General features: G+C 47.9%; 2 protein-coding genes across 3 annotated transcripts in view; one reads left to right on the forward strand and one right to left on the reverse strand.

The window, feature by feature from the left end:
• Positions 1–24,382, forward strand: LOC139420969 (sorting nexin-27-like). Of its 2 annotated transcripts, none has more exons than XM_071171423.1 (13): positions 1–423; positions 6,040–6,271; positions 6,675–6,867; positions 8,643–8,710; positions 9,029–9,133; positions 9,890–9,968; positions 14,615–14,778; positions 15,255–15,344; positions 18,603–18,752; positions 18,839–18,967; positions 19,076–19,135; positions 20,032–20,094; positions 20,275–24,382. In XM_071171423.1, the coding sequence occupies exons 1-13, from the start codon at positions 98–100 to the stop codon at positions 20,317–20,319; spliced, it is 1,704 nt and encodes a 567-aa protein (XP_071027524.1). In that variant the 5' UTR covers positions 1–97; the 3' UTR covers positions 20,320–24,382. The 2 variants fall into 2 exon arrangements, with proteins under 2 accessions (XP_071027524.1, XP_071027516.1); XM_071171415.1 differs by having other exon boundaries at positions 20,032–20,080.
• LOC139421213 (uncharacterized) overlaps positions 1–24,966 on the reverse strand; it is a 1,124,809-nt gene that overhangs the window by 93,171 nt on the left and 1,006,672 nt on the right. The gene's annotated exons all lie outside the window — the stretch shown is intronic.

Below are 24,966 nucleotides of genomic sequence, written 5' to 3' on the forward strand. Positions count from 1 at the left end.
TCTCCATCGTTTCTAGGAAGCTAGCTAGATAACTAGGAGAGCTACCTTGAAGTGTGGGAGACTCAAAGTGGATAAGGGGGAAACAGGCTGACGGAAAATGGCAGACATCGAGGGAGAGGGAATTAATTCGGTGGCACCTCCGTTAGTTCAGCCACCCTCTCGTAACTGCTCCGGTGTCAGCCCAACGCAGGGCACCGGCAGTTGCCAAACGGTGACTACCGTTACGTCAGGCCCGCGACTGGTGCGGATAGTCAAGTCTGACTCGGGATATGGCTTCAATGTCCGGGGACAGGTTAGCGAAGGAGGACAACTACGGAGCATCAACGGGGAATTGTATGCCCCGCTACAGCATGTTAGTGCTGTTTTACCGGGAGGTGCAGCGGACAGAGCCGGTATCTCGAAAGGGGACCGGATTCTGGAAGTGTAAGTAAGAGTTAGCTTGCTATCTTGTAGCTGCTAACTACATGCGTAAGCTAGCTCAATGGTAGATATTTGGTCAAGGCAGGGCAAAACAAACAGACCACAGCAACGCTAAAAAGGACGGTAATTGCCATGTCAGCTCCTCTGCACTGCAGTTGGTTCGTGAAACAAACGTGTTCTGCTGTCCCAAATTTAAGCTCGCTAGCTAACGTTAACTCCATAATTCACAAGCTGTTGTCCTCGGCTCAGTGCAACGCCATAAACGATCATAGCTAGCAACGTTAAATGATATGTTTCACTTGACCTGGAGACTAGGTTAACAAAGCCTTGCTAACTCATGCATCAGTCTGTGCTTGTGCCAGTCTTATCGGGAGTGTACAGGGCAGAAGAGCCGGTTCATCCCAATGAAAAGACGGTCTGTGTGAGAGCATGTGATCATTACGAATTCCAGTCACACGGACTCTCTGAACTTGGATACAAGCTATATATTAACACCAGCACACACACAGGTTCCTTCCTTCCCTACACATCACGTTACCAGAAAAACAGCATCTGTCATTCTTATTAACAACAGAACCAGATGATGGAAAAATGGCCATTCAATGCGTGCACATTAATAGTCGGCTACTATTTTTACCTACTTGCCTTGATGATGAAAATAGGTATTTTAATAGTGTGCCCAAATGCTTTCTATCTAGTCTCAATTAAATTGGGACTTAACATTTCCTAATTGTAATAGATCAACAATAGCCATAGTATGCCAAATGTCCTGGATGCGGATGCTGCAATGCATAGAGAGTGCAGTGTGTCTGTCTGGTCTTTGCGACAGGTTTAGTATGCACAGGGGTAGCTAGCTTGGTGATGTTAGGTTCTGTTGCCATGGCAAGGAGCAGGCAGCATACAGCTCCGCATCAGTACCTGTGTGTGTGTGAGCGAGGGGGGTTGCTGGATACGGGATACATAGGGCTCATCTGATTGGATGTGCTCTCAGTAATTCTGTTTTGATTCGTTGGCTCACCGTTTGCTGCTTTATGATTGGGTGCCGTGCAGTAGCTTGGCAGTTTGTTGACTCCAATATTGGTGTGCGTGCACGGGTGGTTGCACGCCCATTGTGTGTGTGTGTGTGTCTTGAGCAACACAATTATCTATGCCAGTGAGAGACACCTGCCCATGTGCTCCATATGCTCACACACAGCAGTCCCTCAGTGTTAGCTGCAGTGCTTGTGGAGCATCTCCACAGCTCTCCAAAATCCACACTCCTCAGCAACACAGTCCCAGAGAACACACACACACAGTCCCAGAGAGAACACAAACACACACACAGTCCCAGAGAGAACACACACACACACACACAGTCCCTCAGTGTTAGCTGCAGTGCTTGTGGAGCATCTCCACTGCTCTCCAAAATCCACACTCCTCAGTAACAGAGAACACACACAGTCCCAGAGAGAACACACACACACACACAGTCCCTCAGTGTTAGCTGCAGTGCTTGTGGAGCATCTCCACAGCTCTCCAAAATCCACACTCCTCAGCAACACAGTCCCAGAGAACACACACACAGTCCCAGAGAGAACACACACACACACACAGTCCCTCAGTGTTAGCTGCAGTGCTTGTGGAGCATCTCCACTGCTCTCCAAAATCCACACTCCTCAGTAACAGAGAACACACACAGTCCCAGAGAGAACACACACACACACAGTCCCAGAGAGAACACACACACACACAGTCCCAGAGAGAACACACACACACACAGTCCCAGAGAGAACACACACACACACAGTCCCAGAGAGAACACACACACACAGTCCCAGAGAGAACACACACACACACACAGTCCCAGAGAGAACACACACACACACAGTCCCAGAGAGAACACACACACACACAGTCCCAGAGAGAACACACACACACAGTCCCAGAGAGAACACACACACACAGTCCCAGAGAGAACACACACACAGTCCCAGAGAGAACACACGCACACACACAGTCCCAGAGAGAACACACACACAGTCCCAGAGAGAACACACACAGTCCCAGAGAACACACACACACACACACAGTCCCAGAGAACACACACACACACACACAGTCCCAGAGAACACACACACACACACAGTCCCAGAGTCTGTGTGTTTGTCTCGGTCCAGTCTGTCTCTGTGTGTTTGTCTCGGTCCAGTCTGTCTCTGTGTGTTTGTCTCGGTCCAGTCTGTCTCTGTGTGTTTGTCTCGGTCCAGTCTGTCTCTGTGTGTTTGTCTCGGTCCAGTCTGTCTCTGTGTGTTTGTCTCGGTCCAGTCTGTCTCTGTGTGTTTGTCTCGGTCCAGTCTGTCTCTGTGTGTTTGTCTCGGTCCAGTCTGTCTCTGTGTGTGTGTGTGTGTTTGTCTCGGTCCAGTCTGTCTCTGTGTGTGTGTGTGTTTGTCTCGGTCCAGTCTGTCTTTGTCTTTCTGTGTGTGTGTGTTTGTCTCGGTCCAGTCTGTCTTTGTATGTCTGTGTGTGTGTGTTTGTCTCGGTCCAGTCTGTCTCTGTATGTCTGTGTGTGTGTGTTTGTCTCGGTCCAGTCTGTCTCTGTATGTCTGTGTGTGTATGACTACCTCAGCTGCTTTCAGTTAAACATTAGCCAGCCGAGAGACTAGTGATTAAAGGAAATTAGTCTGGGTTTTTTGACACCTGTAAGAGATACATGTAGTGATCAACATGTTGGGACGCATAACACACACAGGCCTACAGATTACAGAATGGACCTACTGTGTTCTCTACCCACACACACTGATTAGGAGTTGTGCCGGCTGTGCGCACATTGTCAGTTTCCTTGATGAAACATTGGAGTGTGTGTATCTCTGTCATTGTCTGTTTGTTTTATGACCCCAGTGTCTTCCTCAGTGTTAACTGCAGTGCTTGTGGAGCATCTCCACTGCAGGTGGTCTGTCTGGCAGTGTTGTGTGTTGATGCTGTAATCTTTGGCCTGCTTTCTGTTCCTCTGTCACTGATGTAACAACATGATAGTTAGCCTGGGTTTACTAGGCAAAGGGCTACTTTATCATTTATTTTCCTGTGAACTTCTACAGAAATATCACGTTGACATCATGTGTATCCTGAAGGTAGGATTGGGTTCTTCTGTATCAATAGGTTCTACTGTGTGAACTGTGAGCCTAACTATAGTTGGTAACTGTAATATTTACTATAGGCTGCTGCAGTGCAGACGTCAGCACTCCTGCTGCTTACACACACACACAGTCTCATGCCCTGACACGCTGCTATCTGAGTGGCCCTCTCACTCACTCACTCACTCACTCACTCACTCACTCACTCGCACACTAGAGGTCGACAAATTAATCAGAATGGCCGATTAATTAGGGCCGATTTCAAGTTTTCATAACAATCAGAAATCTGTATTTTTGGACAGATTTCCCATTATTATTTGTATTTAATTTTTGTTAAAAAAAAAGTATACCTTTTATTTAACTAGGCAAGTCAGTTAAGAACACATTCTTATTTTCAATGACGGCTTAGGAACTGTGGGTTAACTGCCTGTTCAGGGGCAGAACGACATATTTTCATCTTGTCAGCTCGGGGGTTTCAATCTTGCAACCGTACAGTTAACTGGTCCAACGCTCTAACCATTGCACTCCACGAGTAGCCTGCCTGTTACGCGAATGCAGTAGAAGCCAAGGTAAATTGCTAGCTAGCATTAAACTTATCTTATAAAAAACAATCAATCATAATCACTTGGTACTGATCCAGGTTAGCAGGCAATATTAACCAGGTGAAATTGTGTCATTTCGCTTGCGTTCATTGCACGCAGAGTCAGGGTAGATGCAACAGTTTGGGCTGCCTGGCTCATTGCGAACTAATTTGCCAGAATTTTATGTAATTATGACATGCATTTAAGGTTGTGCAATGTAACAAGAATATTTAGACTTAGGGATGCCACCCGTTAGATAAAATACCGAATGGTTCCGTATTTCACTGAAATAATAAACGTTTTGTTTTCGAAATTATAGTTTCCAGATTCGATCATATTAATGACCAAAGGCTTGTATTTCTGTGTGTTATTATGTTATAATTAAGTCTGATTTGATAGAGCAGTCTGACTGAGCAGCAGCAGGCCCGTAATCATTCATTCAAACAGCACTTTTGTGCGTTTTTGCAACCAGCTCTTCGCAAGCACAGCGCTGTTCATGACTTCAAGCCTATCAGCCTAATGGCTGGTGTAACCCATGTGAAATGGCTAGCTAGTTAGCTGGGTGTGCGCTAATACTGTTTCAAACGTCACTTGCTTTTAGATTTGGAGTAGTTATTCTCCTTGCGCTGCAAGGGCCGTGACTTTTGTGGAGCGATGGGTAACGATGCTTCGAGGGTGGCTGTTGTCGATGTGTTCCTGGCTCGAGCCCAGGTAGGGGCAAGGAGGTGGACGGAAGCTATACTGTTACATTGGCAATACTATAGTGCCTATAAGAACATCCAAGAGTCAAAGGTATATGAAATACAAATTGTATAGAGAGAAATAGTTCTGTAAATACTATATTAACTACAACCTAAAACCTCTTACCTTGGAATATTGAAGACTCATGTTAAAAGGAACCACCAGCTTTCATATGTTCTCATGTTCTGAGCAAGGAACTTAAACGTTAGCTTTTTTACATGGCACATATTGCACTTTTACTTTCTTCTCCAACACTTTGTTTTTGCATTATTTAAACCAAATTGAACATGTTTCATTATTTATTTGAGGCTAAATTGATTTTATTGATGTTTTATATTAAGTTAAAATAAGTGTTAATTCAGTATTGTTGTAATTGTCATTATTACAAATTAAAAAAATGTAAAAATCGGCCGATTTTAATCGTTATCGACTTTTTTGGTCCTCCAATAATCGGTATCGGTATCGGCGTTGAAAAATCATAATCGGTCGACCTCTAACACACACACAGAGTCCCTGCAGAGGTCACAAGTCCATCTTACTAGCTCATGCTCTGACACACAGTCATCTGAGTGACGCGACCCAAACGTGACCCCGTTGCCATGGGAGACATCAGAGTTCCAGCTGAGGTGAACATTAGACTTGCTGACAGCCTTATCATGACGTCTACTGACTGACCCTTAATATAGGATGATCACTGTTATACAAGAGGGCTCGTCCATTCACTCCCAGACACACACAGACTGGCACTTAATATAGGATGATCACTGTTATACAAGAGGGTTTGTCCATTCACTCCCAGACACACACAGACTGGCACTTAATATAGGATGATCACTGTTATACAAGAGGGTTTGTCCATTCACTCCCAGACACACACAGACTGGCACTTAATATAGGATGATCACTGTTATACAAGAGGGCTCGTCCATTCACTCCCAGACACACACAGACTGGCACTTAATATAGGATGATCACTGTTATACAAGAGTCCACTCACACCAAGACAGACACTGACTAGGCAGCAAGAAACGTCAACAACACAATTCATTTTAGGCAGAAAGAACCAATGCTAGTTTCTAATTATGTATGAGTGCTGCTGCTCATTTGCAATGATGACTCAGTATACCCTAGCCCAATTATGAATGAATATTCAATCTCTACCTCCTTCATCTGCATATCTCTCCTCTCAGTAATAGTGTGAACGTGGAGGGGGCGACCCATAAGCAGGTGGTGGATCTGATCCGTGCAGGGGAGAGGGAGCTGATGCTGGCCGTGCTGTCTGTACCTCCCCAGGAGGCTGACTGTCTGGACCCTGGAGACGACGGCTCAGCCCAGTCCTGCTACGACTACAGCGACAAACAGGCCGTCCCCATCTCTGTCCCCACATACAAACACGCTGAACTCAACCAGGAGAGGTTTGTGGTGAGTAGATGGACGGAAGGAGAAAGAAAGGAAGGGGTGGGTGGAGAGAGGGAAGGAGTGGTGCGAATAACCTGTCCACATCTGTCCCAACATGCAAATACACTGAACGCAACCAGGGGAGAGAGGGAGGGAGAGATAAAATGCCTGAGGAAAGATGTACATAACATGTAGGTATTGCCGCAGGTAGCCTAGTGGTTAGAGCGTTGGGCCAGTAACCAAAAGGTTGTTAAATCAACTCCCCAAGCTGACAAGGTAAAAATCTGTTGTTCTGCCCCTGAACAAGGCAGTTAACCCATTGTTCCTAGGCCGTCATTTTAAATAAGAATTTGATCTTAACTGACTTGCCTAGTTAAATGAAATAAAATACCTAAAGTATATTTGAACTGTGTGTCTCTGTTTGCAGATGTATAATGTGTACATGGCAGGCAGACAGCTGTGCTCTAAGAGGTACAGGGAGTTTGCTATCCTCAACCAGAACCTGAAGAGAGAGTTTGCCAACTACACCTTCCCCAAAATACCTGGCAAATGGCCTTTTTCCCTGTCTGAACAACAACTAGACGCTAGACGCAGGGGACTGGAGGAATACCTGGAGAAAGGTGAGAGGGGGGGAGAAAGAAAGATTAGACCAGAGAAATATGAGGCAAAAACCATTTGGAAAGGTGATAGAAAGGGTGGAATGAGAGATGGAGGGATAACTGGAAGAAGGTGGAAGTTGATGCAATACATGAATGGAGGAAGAAGAAGACATGTGAAAAGGAAAGGATTGGAGAGGAAGATAACAGGCTACTCATAGAGGAACTCATGGGAGTGTTTTAGAGAGGAGGTAGAGATGGTCAGGATTACAGGCTACTAAGAGAGGCTCATGGGAGTGTCTTAGAGAGGAGGTAGAGATGGTCAGGATTACAGGCTACTCAGAGGAACTCATGGGAGTGTTTTAGAGAGGAGGTAGAGATGGTCAGGATTACAGGCTACTCAGAGGAACTCATGGGAGTGTCTTAGAGAGTAGGTAGAGATGGTCAGGATTACAGGCTACTAAGAGAGGCTCATGGGAGTGTCTTAGAGAGGAGGTAGAGATGGTCAGGATAACAGGCTACTAAGAGAGGCTCATGGGAGTGTCTTAGAGAGGAGGTAGAGATGGTCAGGATAACAGGCTACTAAGAGAGGCTCATGGGACTGTCTTAGAGAGGAGGGAGAGATGGTCAGGATAACAGGCTACTCATAGAGGAACTCATGGGAGTGTCTTAGAGAGGAGGTAGAGATGGTCAGGATTACAGGCTACTCATAGAGGAACTCATGGGAGTGTCTTAGAGGAGGTAGAGATGGTCAGGATAACAGGCTACTAAGAGAGGCTCATGGGAGTGTCTTAGAGGAGGTAGAGATGGTCAGGATTACAGGCTACTAAGAGAGGCTCATGGGAGTGTCTTAGAGAGGAGGTAGAGATGGTCAGGATTACAGGCTACTAAGAGAGGCTCATGGGAGTGTCTTAGAGAGGAGGTAGAGATGGTCAGGATAACAGGCTACTAAGAGAGGCTCATGGGACTGTCTTAGAGAGGAGGGAGAGATGGTCAGGATAACAGGCTACTCATAGAGGAACTCATGGGAGTGTCTTAGAGAGGAGGTAGAGATGGTCAGGATTACAGGCTACTCATAGAGGAACTCATGGGAGTGTCTTAGAGAGGAGGTAGAGATGGTCAGGATTACAGGCTACTCATAGAGGAACTCATGGGAGTGTCTTAGAGGAGGTAGAGATGGTCAGGATAACAGGCTACTAAGAGAGGCTCATGGGAGTGTCTTAGAGGAGGTAGAGATGGTCAGGATTACAGGCTACTAAGAGAGGCTCATGGGAGTGTCTTAGAGAGGAGGTAGAGATGGTCAGGATTACAGGCTACTAAGAGAGGCTCATGGGAGTGTCTTAGAGAGGAGGTAGAGATGGTCAGGATAACAGGCTACTAAGAGAGGCTCATGGGAGTGTCTTAGAGAGGAGGTAGAGATGGTCAGGATAACAGGCTACTAAGAGAGGCTCATGGGACTGTCTTAGAGAGGAGGGAGAGATGGTCAGGATAACAGGCTACTCATAGAGGAACTCATGGGAGTGTCTTAGAGAGGAGGTAGAGATGGTCAGGATTACAGGCTACTCATAGAGGAACTCATGGGAGTGTCTTAGAGGAGGTAGAGATGGTCAGGATTACAGGCTACTAAGAGAGGCTCATGGGAGTGTCTTAGAGGAGATAGAGATGGTCAGGATTACAGCCTACTCATAGAGGAACTCGTGGGAGTGTCTACAGTGGGATCTGCCTTTCTCAGTGTTTCTACTTTCTCTCTCCCCTCCTTTTCACCATCCTGCTGCCCATTCTCCCTTCTCTCTTCACAGTGTGTTCAGTGAGGGTGATTGGGGAGAGTGATGTCATGCAGGAGTTTCTGTCTGACGAGTCTGATGAGGTAAGCGTGTCATTCTGAGTGTGTTTGCTTATTCCTCTCTAAGATGTATTCTTGTTTTAGACTCTCTCTTGTTCTGCTGTTCTCTCTCCTCTCATCCTATCCTCTGGGATGTGTGGTGTGTGAGATGGGGCTGACATCTCTGTCCTTTTTCCTTCTTTTTGGTTTCCTCTCTTCTGCTTTTCCATCTCTGTCTACACTGTGTGTGTGTGTGTGTGTGTGTGTGTGTGTGTGTGTGTGTGTGTGTGTGTGTGTGTGCGCGCATGTCTGGCCTATGAGTGGTCCTGTAAGTCATCTCTTGCCACCCCCCATTCTCCGTAGAACTATAACGGCGTATCAGATGTGGAGTTGAGGATAGCCATGCCTGATAAAACCACCGCCACAGTCCGAGTCCGAAAGAACTGTACAACTGACCAGGTCTACCAGGTAACACACCCCTAACCTCTAGTTACACATACAGCCCTCACACCTAGTCCCCAGGACCATCAGGCCACACCCTCACACCTAGTCCCCAGGACCAGCAGGCCACACCCTCACACCTAGTCCCCAGGACCATCAGGCCACACCCTCACACCTAGTCCCCAGGACCATCAGGCCAAACCCTCACACCTAGTCCCCAGGAACATCAGGCCACACCTAGTCCCCAGGAACATCAGGCCACACCTAGTCCCCAGGAACATCAGGCCACACCCTCACACCTAGTCCCTAGGAACATCATGCCACACCTTCACACCTAGTCCCCAGGAACATCAGGCCACACCTAGTCCCCAGGAACATCAGGCCACACCTAGTCCCCAGGAGCATCAGGCCACACCATATCCCTGGAACATCAGGCCACACCTAGTTCCCTGGAACATCAGGCCACACCTAGTGCCCTGGAACATCAGGCCACACCCTCACACCTTGGTTACCACTTGGACCCACATTAAACAATTCTAGGCTGGACCATAAATGTACACAGCACTCCTTGTTAATGCACAGGCCTCCTTGTTAATGCACAGGCCTCCTTGTTAACGCACAGGCCTCCTTGTTAATGCACAGGCCTCCTTGTTAATGCACAGGCCTCCTTGTTAATGCACAGGCCTCCTTGTTAATGCACAGGCCTCCTTGTTAATGCACAGGCCTCTTTGTTAATGCACAGGCCTCTTTGTTAATGCACAGGCCTTTCTCACTCTCCCACAGGCTGTGGTCATGACAGTAGGAATGGACAGCATAACAGCCAGCTACTTTGCTCTGTTTGAGGTCATCAACCACTCCTTTGGTAAGTGTGAGGGTGAGATCTTTTATTTCATAGTACTAGTCTTTTTCCATGTGCTAACTCTAGCATTAACCTTAATCACCTGAGACTTTGGCCTCACTGTGTGTGTGTGTGTGTGTGTGTGTGTGTGTGTGTGTGTGTGTGTGTGTGTGTGTGTGTGTGTGTGTGTGTGTGTGTGTGTGTGTGTGTGTGTGTGTGTGTGTGTGTGTGTGTGTGTGTCTTTAATCATAGAGGCTAACATTCCTACCCAGGAGCTTTGTTGATTGAATCACTTCTTCATGATGTTGTGGTGTCTGGTTGGTTGGGATATGAGCAAAGCATTTCTATTTGTAGCGAAACACGGTTTTGATTAGATGGTATACAGCTACGAATTGGCTTTTCATAGCCGGGTTAGGAGAATTAACGTAGTGGGTTAGGAGAATTAACGTAGTGGGTTAGGAGAATTAACGTAGTGGGTTAGGAGAACTTACGCAGCAAGTTAGGAGAATTAGGTTAAGGTTAGGAAAAGGGTATGGGTTAGGTAAAATGCTACATTTTTCCTTGACTCAACTCAAACATGGAACTTTCCTACCGTAGCTGTATACCATCTAGCCACAACAGGAAAACACCCACCGACCTAACCCTGTCGCTCTCTCTCCCACCGACCTAACCCTGTCGCTCTCTGTCTCTCTCCCACCGACCTAACCCTATCGCTCTCTCTCTCTCTCCCACCGACCTAACCCTGTCGCTCTCTGTCTCGCTCCCACCGACCTAACCCTATCGCTCTCTGTCTCGCTCCCACCGACCTAACCCTGTCGCTCTCTCTCTCTCCCACCGACCTAACCCTGTCGCTCTCTGTCTCTCTCCCACCGACCTAACCCTGTCGCTCTCTCTCTCTCCCACCGACCTAACCCTGTCGCTCTCTCTCTCTCCCACGGACCTAACCCTGTCGCTCTCTCTCTCTCCCACCAGCCTAACCCTGTCGCTCTCTCTCTCTCCCACCGACCTAACCCTGTCGCTCTCTCTCTCTCTCCCACCGACCTAACCCTGTCGCTCTCTCTCTCTCTCCCACCGACCTAACCCTGTCGCTCTCTCTCTCTCCCACCGACCAAACCCTGTCGCTCTCTCTCTCTCCCACCGACCAAACCCTGTCGCTCTCTCTCTCTCCCACCGACCAAACCCTGTCGCTCTCTCTCTCTCCCCCCGACCAACCCCTGTCGCTCTCTCTCTCTCTCTCTCCCACCGACCTAACCCTGTCGCTCTCTCTTTCTCCCACCGACCTAACCCTGTCGCTCTCTCTTTCTCCCACCGACCTAACCCTGTCGCTCTCTCTGTCTCTCTCCCACCGACCTAACCCTGTCGCTCTCTCTGTCTCTCTCCCACCGACCTAACCCTGTCGCTCTCTGTCTCTCCCCCACTGACCTAACCCTGTCGCTCTCTCTCCCACCGACCTAACCCTGTCGCTCTCTCTCCCACCGACCTAACCCTGTCGCTCTCTCTCCCACCGACCTAACCCTGTCGCTCTCTGTCTCGCTCCCACCGACCTAACCCTGTCGCTCTCTGTCTCGCTCCCACCGACCTAACCCTGTCGCTCTCTGTCTCTCTCCCACCGACCTAACCCTGTCGCTCTCTGTCTCGCTCCCACCGACCAAACCCTGTCGCTCTCTCTCTCTCCCACCGACCAAACCCTGTCGCTCTCTCTCTCTCCCACCGACCAAACCCTGTCGCTCTCTCTCTCTCTCTCCCACCGACCTAACCCTGTCGCTCTCTCTTTCTCCCACCGACCTAACCCTGTCGCTCTCTCTCTCTCCCACCGACCTAACCCTGTCGCTCTCTCTCTCTCCCACCAACCTAACCCTGTCGCTCTCTCTGTCTCTCTCCCACCGACCTAACCCTGTCGCTCTCTGTCTCTCCCCCACTGACCTAACCCTGTCGCTCTCTCTCCCACCGACCTAACCCTGTCGCTCTCTCTCCCACCGACCTAACCCTGTCGCTCTCTCTCCCACCGACCTAACCCTGTCGCTCTCTGTCTCGCTCCCACCGACCTAACCCTGTCGCTCTCTCTCTCTCCCACCGACCTAACCCTGTCGCTCTCTGTCTCTCTCCCACCGACCTAACCCTGTCGCTCTCTGTCTCGCTCCCACCGACCTAACCCTGTCGCTCTCTCTCTCTCTCCCACCGACCTAACCCTGTCGCTCTCTGTCTCTCTCGCACCGACCTAACCCTGTCGCTCTCTCTCTCTCGCACCGACCTAACCCTGTCGCTCTCTCTCTCCCACCGACCTAACCCTGTCGCTCTCTGTCTCTCTCCCACCGACCTAACCCTGTTGCTCTCTCTCCCACCGACCTAACCCTGTCGCTCTCTCTCTCTCCCCCACCGACCTAACCCTGTCGCTCTCTCTCTCTCTCCCACCGACCTAACCCTGTCGCTCTCTCTCTCTCTCCCACCGACCTAACCCTGTCGCTCTCGCTCTCTCTCTCCCACCGACCTAACCCTGTCGCTCTCTGTCTCTCTCCCACCGACCTAACCCTGTCGCTCTCTCTCCCACCGACCTAACCCTGTCGCTCTCTCTCCCACCGACCTAACCCTGTCGCTCTCTCTCCCACCGACCTAACCCTGTCGCTCTCGCTCCCACCGACCTAACCCTGTCGCTCTCTGTCTCGCTCCCACCGACCTAACCCTGTCGCTCTCTCTCTCTCCCACCGACCTAACCCTGTCGCTCTCTGTCTCTCTCCCACCGACCTAACCCTGTCGCTCTCTGTCTCGCTCCCACCGACCTAACCCTGTCGCTCTCTCTCTCCCACCGACCTAACCCTGTCGCTCTCTGTCTCTCTCGCACCGACCTAACCCTGTCGCTCTCTCTCTCTCCCACCGACCTAACCCTGTCGCTCTCTCTCTCTCCCACCGACCTAACCCTGTTGCTCTCTCTCCCACCGACCTAACCCTGTCGCTCTCTCTCTCTCCCCCACCGACCTAACCCTGTCGCTCTCTCTCTCTCTCCCACCGACCTAACCCTGTCGCTCTCTCTCTCTCTCCCACCGACCTAACCCTGTCGCTCTCTCTCTCTCTCTCTCCCACCGACCTAACCCTGTCGCTCTCTGTCTCTCTCCCACCGACCTAACCCTGTCACTCTCTCTCCCACCGACCTAACCCTGTCGCTCTCTCCTCCACCGACCTAACCCTGTCGCTCTCTCTGTCTCTCTCTCACCGACCTAACCCTGTCGATCTCTCTCTCTCTCTCCCACCGACCTAACCCTGTCGCTCTCTCTCTCCCACCGATCTAACCCTGTCGCTCTCTCTCTCTCCCACCGACCTAACCCTGTCGCTCTCTCTCTCTCCCACCGACCTAACCCTGTCGCTCTCTCTCTCTCCCACCGACCAAACCCTGTCGCTCTCTCTCTCTCCCACCGACCTAACCCTGTCGCTCTCTCTCTCTCCCACCGACCAAACCCTGTCGCTCTCTCTCTCTCCCACCGACCTAACCCTGTCGCTCTCTCTCTCTCCCACCGACCTAACCCTGTCGCTCTCTCTCTCCCATTGATCTAACCCTGTCGCTCTCTCTCTCTCCCCCACCGACCTAACCCTGTCGCTCTCTCTCTCTCTCCCACCGACCTAACCCTGTCGCTCTCTCTCTCTCTCCCACCGACCTAACCCTGTCGCTCTCTCTCTCTCTCTCTCCCACCGACCTAACCCTGTCGCTCTCTGTCTCTCTCCCACCGACCTAACCCTGTCACTCTCTCTCCCACCGACCTAACCCTGTCGCTCTCTCTCCCACCGACCTAACCCTGTCGCTCTCTCCTCCACCGACCTAACCCTGTCGCTCTCTCTGTCTCTCTCTCACCGACCTAACCCTGTCGATCTCTCTCTCTCTCTCTCTCCCACCGACCTAACCCTGTCGCTCTCTCTCTCCCACCGATCTAACCCTGTCGCTCTCTCTCTCCCACCGACCTAACCCTGTCGCTCTCTCTCTCTCCCACCGACCTAACCCTGTCGCTCTCTCTCTCTCCCACCGACCAAACCCTGTCGCTCTCTCTCTCTCCCACCGACCTAACCCTGTCGCTCTCTCTCTCTCCCACCGACCAAACCCTGTCGCTCTCTCTCTCTCCCACCGACCTAACCCTGTCGCTCTCTCTCTCTCCCACCGACCTAACCCTGTCGCTCTCTCTCTCCCACCGATCTAACCCTGTCGCTCTCTCTCTCTCCCACCGACCAAACCCTGTCGCTCTCTCTCTCTCCCACCGACCTAACCCTGTCGCTCTCTCTCTCTCCCACCGACCAAACCCTGTCGCTCTCTCTCTCACCCACCGACCTAACCCTGTCGCTCTCTCTCTCACCCACCGACCTAACCCTGTCGCTCTCTCTCTCTCCCACCGACCTAACCCTGTCGCTCTCTCTCTCTCCCACCGACCTAACCCTGTCGCTCTCTCTCTCTCCCACCGACCTAACCCTGTCGCTCTCTCTCTCTCCCACCGACCTAACCCTGTCGCTCTCTGTCTCTCTCCCACCGACCTAACCCTGTCGCTCTCTGTCTCTCTCCCACCGACCTAACCCTGTCTCTCTCCCACCGACCTAACCCTGTCGCTCTCTGTCTCTCTCCCACCGACCTAACCCTGTCTCTCTCCCACCGACCTAACCCTGTCGCTCTCTCTGTCTCTGTCTCTCTCCGTCAGTGCGTAAACTGGCTCCTAATGAGTTCCCCCACAAGCTGTATGTTCAGAACTACACGTCTGCTGTCCCTGGGACCTGCCTCACCCTGCGTAAGTGGCTCTTCACCACCGAGGAGGAGATCCTGCTCAATGACAACCAACTGGCCGTCAGCTACTGCTTCCACCAGGTGTGTGTGCATTGTGTGTGTGTGTCAGGGGAGTGTGCATTGTGTGTGTGTGTGTGTCAGGGGAGTGTGCATTGTGTGTGTGTGTGTGTCAGGGGAGTGTGCATTGTGTGTGTGTGTGTGTGTGTGTCAGGGGAGTGTGCATTGTGTGTGTGTGTCAGGGGAGTGTGCATTGTGTGTGTGTGTCAGGGGAGTGTGCATTGTGTGTGTGTGTGTGTGTCAGGGGAGTGTGCATTGTGTGTGTGTGTGTCAGGGGAGTGTGCATTGTGTGTGTGTGTGTGTCAGGGGAATGTGCATTGTGTGTGTGTCAGGGGAATGTGCATTGTGTGTGTGTCAGGGGAATGTGCATTGTGTGTGTGTGTGTGTCAGGGGAGTGTGAATTTTGTGTGTGTCAGGGGAATGTGCATTGTGTGTGTGTGTAAGGTAGAGTTCAGTTGGTTTGTCCATCATAACTCTCTCTCTCACCCCACCTCTCTCAGGCGGTGGATGATGTGAAAAGGGGATTTATCAAGGCAGAGGAGAAGTCCTACCAGCTACAGAAATTAGCAGAACAGAAGAAGATGGCCATGGTTAGTGTCTCTCTCTCCCTCTCTTCTAGTCACTAGATGGCCATGGTTAGTGTCTCTCTCTCTTCTAGTCACTAGATGGCAATGGTTAGTGTCTCTCTCTCCCTCTCTTCTAGTCACTAGATGGCCATGGTTAGTGTCTCTCTCTTCTAGTCACTAGATGGCCATGGTTAGTGTCTCTCTATCCCTCTCTTCTAGTCACTAGATGACCATGGTTAGTGTCTCTCTCTCCCTCTGCTAGTCACTAGATGGCCATGGTTAGTGTCTCTCTCTCTTCTAGTCACTAGATGGCAATGGTTAGTGTCTCTCTCTCCCTCTCTTCTAGTCACTAGATGGCCATGGTTAGTGTCTCTCTCTTCTAGTCACTAGATGGCCATGGTTAGTGTCTCTCTCCCTTTCTTCTAGTCACTAGGTGACCATGGTAAGTGTCTCTCTCTGCCTCTCTTCTAGTCACTAGATGGCCATGGTAAGTGTCTCTCTTTACCTCTCTGCTAGTCACTAGATGACCATGGAAAGTGGCTCTCTCTGTCTCTCTTCTAGTCACTAGATGGCCATGGTTAGTTTCTCTCTCCCTCTCTTCTAGTCACTAGATGGCCATGGTTAGTGTCTCTCTCTGCCTCTCTTCTAGTCACTAGATGGCCATGGTTAGTGTCTCTCTCCCTTTCTTCTAGTCACTAGATGACCATGGTAAGTGTCTCGCTCTGCCTCTCTTCTAGTCACTAGATGGCCATGGTTAGTGTCTCGCTCTGCCTCTCTTCTAGTCACTAGATGACCATGGTTAGTGTCTCTCTCTGCCTCTCTTCTAGTCACTAGATGACCATGGTAAGTGTCTCTCTCTGCCTCTCTTCCAGTCACTAGATGACCATGGTAAGTGTCTCTCTCTCCCTCTCTTCTAGTCACTAGATGGCCATGGTAAGTATCTCGCTCTGCCTCTCTTCTAGTCACTAGATGGCCATGGTTAGTGTCTCGCTCTGCCTCTCTTCTAGTCACTAGATGACCATGGTTAGTGTCTCTCTCTGCCTCTCTTCTAGTCACTAGATGACCATGGTAAGTGTCTCTCTCTGCCTCTCTTCCAGTCACTAGATGACCATGGTAAGTGTCTCTCTCTCCCTCTCTTCTAGTCACTAGATGGCCATGGTAAGTATCTCGCTCTGCCTCTCTTCTAGTCACTAGATGGCCATGGTTAGTGTCTCTCTCTGCCTCTCTTCTAGTCACTAGATGGCCATGGTAAGTGTCTCTCTCTGCCTCTCTTCTAGTCACTAGATGGCCATGCTACAACAGACATTACTGTCACAACTAATGAGCAAATACAGTACATGACTGTCAAAAAGAAAGGAGGACCAAGGCCCTCTTCAGATAATGAATTAAAATGCCTTTTTTTGTATGGCATGTTCAATGGAAACAGATTTAAAACTCTGACACGTTTCGACTGCATGGCCTTCGTCAGGGAGTACATGACTGGTCTTCCATTCTGGTTAAGTGTAGGGCTGTAATAGATGGGAATAAACTAGGTCATGTAGCGTAAGACTTGGTATATACAGTGCCTTGCAAAAGTATTTGGCCCCCTTGAACTTTGCGACCTTTTGCCACATTTCAGGCTTCAAACATAAAGATATAAAACTGTATTTTTTTGTGAAGAATCAACAACAAGTGGGACACAATCATGAAGTGGAACAACATTTATTGGATATTTCAAACTTTTTTAACAAATAGAAAACTGAAAAATTGGGCGTGCAAAATTATTCAGCCCCTTATTAAGTTAATACTTTGTAGCGCCACCTTTTGCTGCGATTACAGCTGTAAGTCGCTTGGGGTATGTCTCTATCAGTTTTGCACATCGAGAGACTGACATTTTTTCCCATTCCTCCTTGCAAAACAGCTCGAGCTCAGTGAGGTTGGATGGAGAGCATTTGTGAACAGCAGTTTTCAGTTCTTTCCACAGATTCTCGATTGGATTCAGGTCTGGACTTTGACTTGACCATTCTAACACCTGGATATGTTTATTTTTGAACCATTCCATTGTAGATTTTGCTTTATGTTTTGGATCATTGTCTTGTTGGAAGACAAATCTCCGTCCCAGTCTCAAGTCTTTTGCAGACTCCATCAGGTTTTCTTCCAGAATGGTCCTGTATTTGGCTCCATCCATCTTCCCATCAATTTTAACCATCTTCCCTGTCCCTGCTGAAGAAAAGCAGGCCCAAACCATGATGCTGCCACCACCATGTTTGACAGTGGGGATGGTGTGTTCAGGGTGATGAGCTGTGTTGCTTTTACGCCAAACATAACGTCTTGCATTGTTGCCAAAAAGTTCCATTTTGGTTTCATCTGACCAGAGCACCTTCTTCCACATGTTTGGTGTGTCTCCCAGGTGGCTTGTGGCAAACTTTAAACAACACTTTTTATGGATATCTTTAAGAAATGGCTTTCTTCTTGCCACTCTTCCATAAAGGCCAGATTTGTGCAATATACGACTGATTGTTGTCCTATGGACAGAGTCTCCCACCTCAGCTGTAGATCTCTGCAGTTCATCCAGAGTGATCATGGGCCTCTTGGCTGCATCTCTGATCAGTCTTATCCTTGTATGAGCTGAAAGTTTAGAGGGACGGCCAGGTCTTGGTAGATTTGCAGTGGTCTGATACTCCTTCCATTTCAATATTATCGCTTGCACAGTGCTCCTTGGGATGTTTAAAGCTTGGGAAATCTTTTTGTATCCAAATCCGGCTTTAAACTTCTTCACAACAGTATCTCGGACCTGCCTGGTGTGTTCCTTGTTCTTCATGATGCTCTCTGCGCTTTTAACGGACCTCTGAGACTATCACAGTGCAGGTGCATTTATACGGAGACTTGATTACACACAGGTGGATTGTATTTATCATCATTAGTCATTTAGGTCAACATTGGATCATTCAGAGATCCTCACTGAACTTCTGGAGAGAGTTTGCTGCACTGAAAGTAAAGGGGCTGAATAATTTTGCACGCCCAATTTTTCAGTTTTTGATTTGTTAAAAAAGTTTGAAATATCCAATAAATGTCGTTCCACTTCATGATTGTGTCCCACTTGTTGTTGATTCTTCACAAAAAAATACAGTTTTATATCTTAATGTTTGAAGCCTGAAATGTGGCAAAAGGTCGCAAAGTTCAAGGGGGCCGAATACTTTCGCAAGGCACTGTACATGGCATATATGACCAAATAGACATGGAACATAGGATGGTTTCTAGAAGCAGTTGTCTGACCCCCTAAATGTTCTCTCTTTCCCCCAGTATCTCAGTATGTTACGGGGCTGTGAAGGCTACAATGAGATCATCTTCCCACACTGCTCCTGTGACTCCCGACGCAAAGGCCACGTCGTCACAGCCATCAGCATACACCACTTTAAACTGCACGCCTGCACAGAGGAGGGAACGTTAGAGGTGTGTGTGTGTGTGTGTGTGTGTGTGTGTGTGTGTGTGTGTGTGTGTGTGTGTGTGTGTGTGTTGACCCTGTCTCTCTGTAACAGAACCAGGTGATCGTGTTTGAGTGGGTGGAGATGCAGCACTGGGACACTGATGAGGAGGGCATGGCCTTCTGCTTCCAGTACGCCAGGGCAGAGAAGAAACCTCGCTGGGTCAAGATCTTTACTCCCTACGTGAGTCTCACACACACTCACAGTACACACCTTTTGAGAGTCCCAACGAATGTCTGAACATGATGTATCAATGTGCAGAGAGTTAACCCTTTGTTGTCCTGTGTCCAGTTCAACTACCTGCATGAGTGCGTTGAGAGAGTCTTCTGTGAACTCAAGTGGAGGAAAGAGGTGAGAAGAGGGTTGTATACTGCTTTGTACTGTCTACTGGCTAACCAGCAGTCTTATACTGCCATGTACTGTCTACTGGCTGACCAGCAGTCTTATACTGCCATGTACTGTCTACTGGCTAACCAGCAGTCTTATACTGCCATGTACTGTCTACTGGCTGACTAGCAGTCTTATACTGCCATGTACTGTCTACTGGCAAAGCAGCAGTCTTATGCTGCCATGTACTGTCTACTGGCTAACCAGCAGTCTTATGCTGCCATGAACTGTCTACTGGCTAACCAGCAGTCTTATGCTGCCATGTACTGTCTACTGGCTAACCAGCAGTCTTATACTGCCATGAACTGTCTACTGGCTAACCAGCAGTCTTATACTGCCATGTACTGTCTACTGGCAAACCAGCAGTCTTTTGCTGCCATGTACTGTCTACTGGCTAACCAGCAGTCTTATGCTGCCATGCACTGTCTACTGGCTGACCAGCAGTCTTATACTGCCATGTACTGGCTAACCAGCAGTCTTATGCTGCCATGTACTGTCTACTGGCTAACCAGCAGTCTTTTGCTGCCATGTACTGGCTAACCAGCAGTCTTATGCTGCCATGTACTGGCTAACCAGCAGTCTTATACTGCCATGTACTGTCTACTAGCTAACCAGCAGTCTTTTGCTGCCATGTACTGGCTAACCAGCAGTCTTATGCTGCCATGTACTGTATACTGGTCAACCAGCAGTCTTATGGTGCCATGTACTGTCTACTGGCTAACCAGCAGTCTTATGCTGCCATGTACTGTCTACTGGCTAACCAGCAGTCTTATGTTGCACATTTCACTGGCTAATATCTTTGGAATGTTGTCCAATGATATTGTTTGATGAGAATGTTGTGGAATATTGTGTGTCTCCAGGTGGAAGAGGAGGCTGTGGATAAGGACAATAAGAACTGCAGTAAAGAAGGTATGTGTAGCAAGGTAAGGCTTTGCCTGCCTCTGTCTCTGGTACAGCAGTAGCGGCCTGGGCCTGGGCCTGGGCGTGTGTGTGCGTGTGTGTGTGTGTGTGCGTGTGTGCGTGTGTGTGTGTGTGCGAGTGTCCATGTGCATTTTTGCAAGCCTGCGCATGTTGTTGTTTCCTGAGCCGTGTGTCTGTTTCAGAATATCTTCCAGCTGTTGAGACACAGAAGGGATGGAGGCACCTAGGAGGAGAGATCATCACCTCCTAAACATGCTCTCCTCCATCCGTCCCTCTGGTCTTGCTTGGCCCGGAACTACCACCACTACCTGTCCTCACACAACTACTACTACACCAACTACAAACCAACAAACTACAACTTCTACATGCCAATAACAGCAACTACAGATCAACCACCACCACACACCATCAAACTACAAATGAACAACTTCTGGACTGACTGAAGGAGAAACAATGACGCACACTACAACTTAAGCTGTTACTCACCATGAACCCTTGAATACACCCCAAGCACACGATATAAACACAAGCCAACAGGAAGCTACAGTAGAAACATATAGCAGGTTTGTACAGGTGAATAAGTAACTCTAAAGATTTAGATACATGCCTTCATACATCGCATCACCTCTTTGGTCAAAACTCCATGGAGACCTGTGACTATTGGCTAAGGAGGCTGACGGCTTTTGGTGGGCTTGGATGAACGAGATGGTTCTCTGGGACGATATTGGACAAGGGATTTGACAACGTGCAAGGCCATTGGGTGTTTTGTGGCCACTTTGGAGTGCTCTGGACTGGAACAGAGTGCAGTGGTAGAAGAGAACAACAGAGGGATACAGATGCTGGAACAGAACCTGTTCTAAAAGAGGAAACGGCTGGTGGTGATGGAACAGAACCTGTTCTAAAAGAGGAAACGGCTGGTGGTGATGGAACAGAACCTGTTCTAAAAGAGGAAACGGCTGGTGGTGATGGAACAGAACCTGTTCTAAAAGAGGAAACGGCTGGTGGTGATGGAACAGAACCTGTTCTAAAAGAGGAAACGGCTGGTGGTGATGGAACAGAACCTGTTCTAAAAGAGGAAACGGCTGGTGGTGATGGAACAGAACCTGTTCTAAAAGAGGAAACGGCTGGTGGTGATGGAACAGAACCTGTTCTAAAAGAGGAAACGGCTGGTGGTGATGGAACAGAACCTGTTCTAAAAGAGGAAACGGCTGGTGGTGTTGGAACAGAACCTGTTCTAAAAGAGGAAACGGCTGGTGGTGATGGAACAGAACCTGTTCTAAAAGAGGAAACGGCTGGTGGTGATGGAACAGAACCTGTTCTAAAGGAGGAAACGGCTGGTGGTGATGGAACAGAACCTGTTCTCAAAGAGGAAACGTCTAGTGGTGATGGACTGAGGAGACGCATCTGAAAAGTTCTAAAACAGGAAGTGTGTGTGTGTGTGTGTGTGTGTGTGTGTGTCGACTGATTATGGACAGCTGTGAGAGTCTAGGTTGGAACCCTGGAGGTAGAAACAACCCTTCTCTCTGAACTGAACTCCCAGAATGAGTCTAGACAGACAGACGGAGGGAAACGGCCGCATGATACAAGAGACTGGACTCATATGAACCACACAGACCGATTGACATATAGATATTATCTCTTGTTTGTAGCCACTATCTCCATTTCAAAAGAGATCTACTGAAGAGACTATTACAGAGAGAGAGAAACCATACATTTCCTTTATTTGTGACTATTGGGCCGAGCAGAACCAAGGGTAGCATGTGTGTTTCAGCTGCTGGTTCTGTTTCGGTTTACAGATGCTGAAATTGCCCTGAAGCCATTTTTGAATACACAAACCTTCTCATTAAAACACACACACACAGAATGCTCATCATGTAGGAATTGGATCCCAGGAAAGTATTCTGCCATCTTGACAGATACCTGAACAAGGAACATGTTTACGTCACCTGTGTGTTTTGTGTACCTCCTAAAGACTTATAAATATCATTTTTAATGTGGACATTTCAGACATTGGACAGAATAGCACAAAAAGAACCCTGTAAGATGTTGACCATGTTAAGCTCAATCTGTATTCATTCTATGCTAGCCTAAGCTTTCTGTTCTGCTGATGCCTAACCGTGGGGTCATAACACTGAACTCAGAAGTGCATCTCGATTTACATGTTTTGTGTCTTTCTGTTCTTGAGAAAAGGTGTGATGCTTTAGAAACACACTGTGGTTGTCAGTCTGTAGGATATGTCTATGGTGTTGGTTTAGGTGAGTCTTTGGTTCAATTGATATATTGGTCCTTGTGTATCTGAAGAAGCTGCAGTGCTCAGAACGACCTGCAGGGGTCTCCCTCCCACTGAGAAACACTAGATCAGTTCCTATAGAACAGGGCTGGCCAGTATTCTAACAGAGGGCCGGTGTGGGTGCAGGCTTTTGCCCCAGCCAAGCAGTAACACACCTGATTCAATATCTGGTGGATGTTATCATTGGATGCTGATGCAACACCACACACATCTTTAAATGCAGTGTTAACCTACAGCAGGGTTTCCCAGTGGTGTAGTAGGAGCTACACGGAGGTATACGCCCTAAACCCCACAGAGGTTTAAACAGTGGTGTAGTAGGAGCTACACGGAGGTATACGCTCTAAACCCCACAGAGGTTTAAACAGTGGTGTAGTAGGAGCTACACGGAGGTATGCGCTCTAAACCCCACAGAGGTTTAAACAGTGGTGTAGTAGGAGCTACACGGAGGTATACGCTCTAAACCCCACAGAGGTTTCAATAAAGGTTCAGTAAAATAAATATTCACGAAACCCACTTTGCGTTCAGTGGACATTGGGTATAGTCACTTCTTAATTCCCACTGATCCGTATCAAAGTAGTGTAGTGGTGGTATAAATGGTATCAAGTATGTGGTACAATAGAGAAAGTAGCCTACACAATCGTAAAGCACGTGTAATATATTCACGTGCGCTGCACACAGCCAAGTTTCAGCTGAATATCATGGCAGTAAGAGCAGCAGCTGGTTGTCCCATGGAGCAGCTCACAGCTGGTAGGGTAGGTAGGACTTGCCTAGTTAAATAAAGGTTAAATGAATCAAATCAAGAAACAATGGGTAAGCAAACCAGGTATTGAAACAGTTTGGTCCAAAGTCTTGGTTGAATCTTTGCAGTGCTCAATTCAGTCATTATGTGCTGTTTTGAATGAACATTTCCAAATGCTTTCCCAAGGAAAACTTCCAAATTAAAGCTGCAATATGTAACTTTGTGCAACCAAACAAGTTCACATAGAAATGTCACTGTCATCATTGAAAGCAAGTCTAATAAGTGGTAGATCTATTCTATGTGCACTATTTCTATGCTTCCCATTAAGTTTAGTTTTTGCATCTTTTATTTTGTTTTGTACACCAGTTTCAGACGGCTGAAAATACAATCTTTTTGGTTATGGAACATGTATTGCAGAGGTTGAGATTGTACAAAGACTATACAATTACCTATTGTTTTGTCACAAACCTGAAATTAGGCGAACTTAGAATTTTAGCAACCAGGAAATGGCGGAGCTATTTCTGTATAGTGCATCTTTAAATGTTGACTACAAATTAGGCCTATATGATATAATTATGATTTGTATCAATCTGGAGGGCATTTATTTTGAAAACTCTGCAATCACATGGACTCTACTGTAGGCCTACATTGTAGAGTACAGACACTGCGAGCCACATGGTATTTGGCTAGTAGCTTAATTATTTTAAAGGGCAACTAGTATTATTTTATATTTTTCCCAGACCTAAAAAATGGTCTCCTTGTGCGGTATAAGCATTGATGTGGGCTTAACATGCATTTGTTGTTTTTCTATGAAAGATTTTTCTGGCAAAATGATGGTGTACTCACTTCTCCAGGCATCGCTACACCAATGGGTTTTCCTGTATCTGTGAGTGATTTGATTTGGGACCTGAATCTCCAACAGGCTTAGGCTGTTTACGCAATGGATCATCATGTCTCACTCCCATAGGCTGCTTCACTTGTCAATCATGTCTCTGCTATCTCGCCCTGTAATCTGCGATATCTCTCTCTCAAACACTCCTCTGTCCCTCGTCGTCAACTCTTTATTTAAGTAAGATATTAAGCAACTTCTCTTATCCTACAGTATCTTCACCTGTCTGACAAATCAAGCAAATGAGAAAATAAAACAATCTGAAGAGAACCACACAGGGTTGAATTGATGAAAGCTGAAGTCATTTAGTAATTTAACTTATTGTAATGAATTGTAACATTATTTTAAATGAAATGATTTATTAATGCAAAACATTGATGTCTTCTCTCCTTTGGTGTCTCCAACTCTAATCTCAATTACCTAGTTTCTAGTGCCCTAGAATGAAAAGTGTGTGTGTGGGGGGGGGGGCACTTGACATCAGATTGTGTTTGTCCATCGATTATTTAATTGATAAACACCCTGGTAGATATCAGGTGATGAAGAGATAATAATGTATTGTTCCACTGAAGCCAAATAAAATCTAAGAGAAGTAGGTTTTCTGCTGCACCCAGAATGGACCATTTACACTATTACACCATTTTCTACGCATCTTAAATCAGAATGGACATATTACCACCCCCAGCTGCTCTCTCTCTTCCTCTCTCTCTCTTCCTCTTATCTGCCTTTCCTCCCCCTCTTTCTCTTTTCCTCTAATGAGAGTGGTAAGACAATTATCCGCTGGACAGAAAGTGTCTCCTTATCGACCCACAGAGAGCCATCTACAACCACTAATCAAGCCTTATTGATTAGAGGGGGTGTTGATATCACATACCACTATCTGACTGACACAGAGAGACACTAAATATACACTCTGTTTTGAAACACTGACTTGAAAAGTTGTCTCTCAACTCTAAACA

Source organism: Oncorhynchus clarkii, chromosome 2 (assembly GCF_045791955.1).
Source record: "Oncorhynchus clarkii lewisi isolate Uvic-CL-2024 chromosome 2, UVic_Ocla_1.0, whole genome shotgun sequence".
Classification (NCBI taxonomy): Eukaryota; Metazoa; Chordata; class Actinopteri; order Salmoniformes; family Salmonidae; genus Oncorhynchus; species Oncorhynchus clarkii.

What these genes read in the sequence shown, in the direction of transcription:
- LOC139420969 (XM_071171415.1), top strand. Translation starts at nt 98, where the DNA reads ATGGCAGACATCGAGGGAGAGGGAATTAATTCGGTGGCACCTCCGTTA. An exon ending in TCAACCAGGAGAGGTTTGTG is followed by an intron (nt 6,272 to 6,674) that starts GTGAGTAGATGG and finishes CTCTGTTTGCAG; the next exon opens with ATGTATAATGTGTACATGGC. An exon ending in TCAAGATCTTTACTCCCTAC is followed by an intron (nt 18,968 to 19,075) that starts GTGAGTCTCACA and finishes TCCTGTGTCCAG; the next exon opens with TTCAACTACCTGCATGAGTG.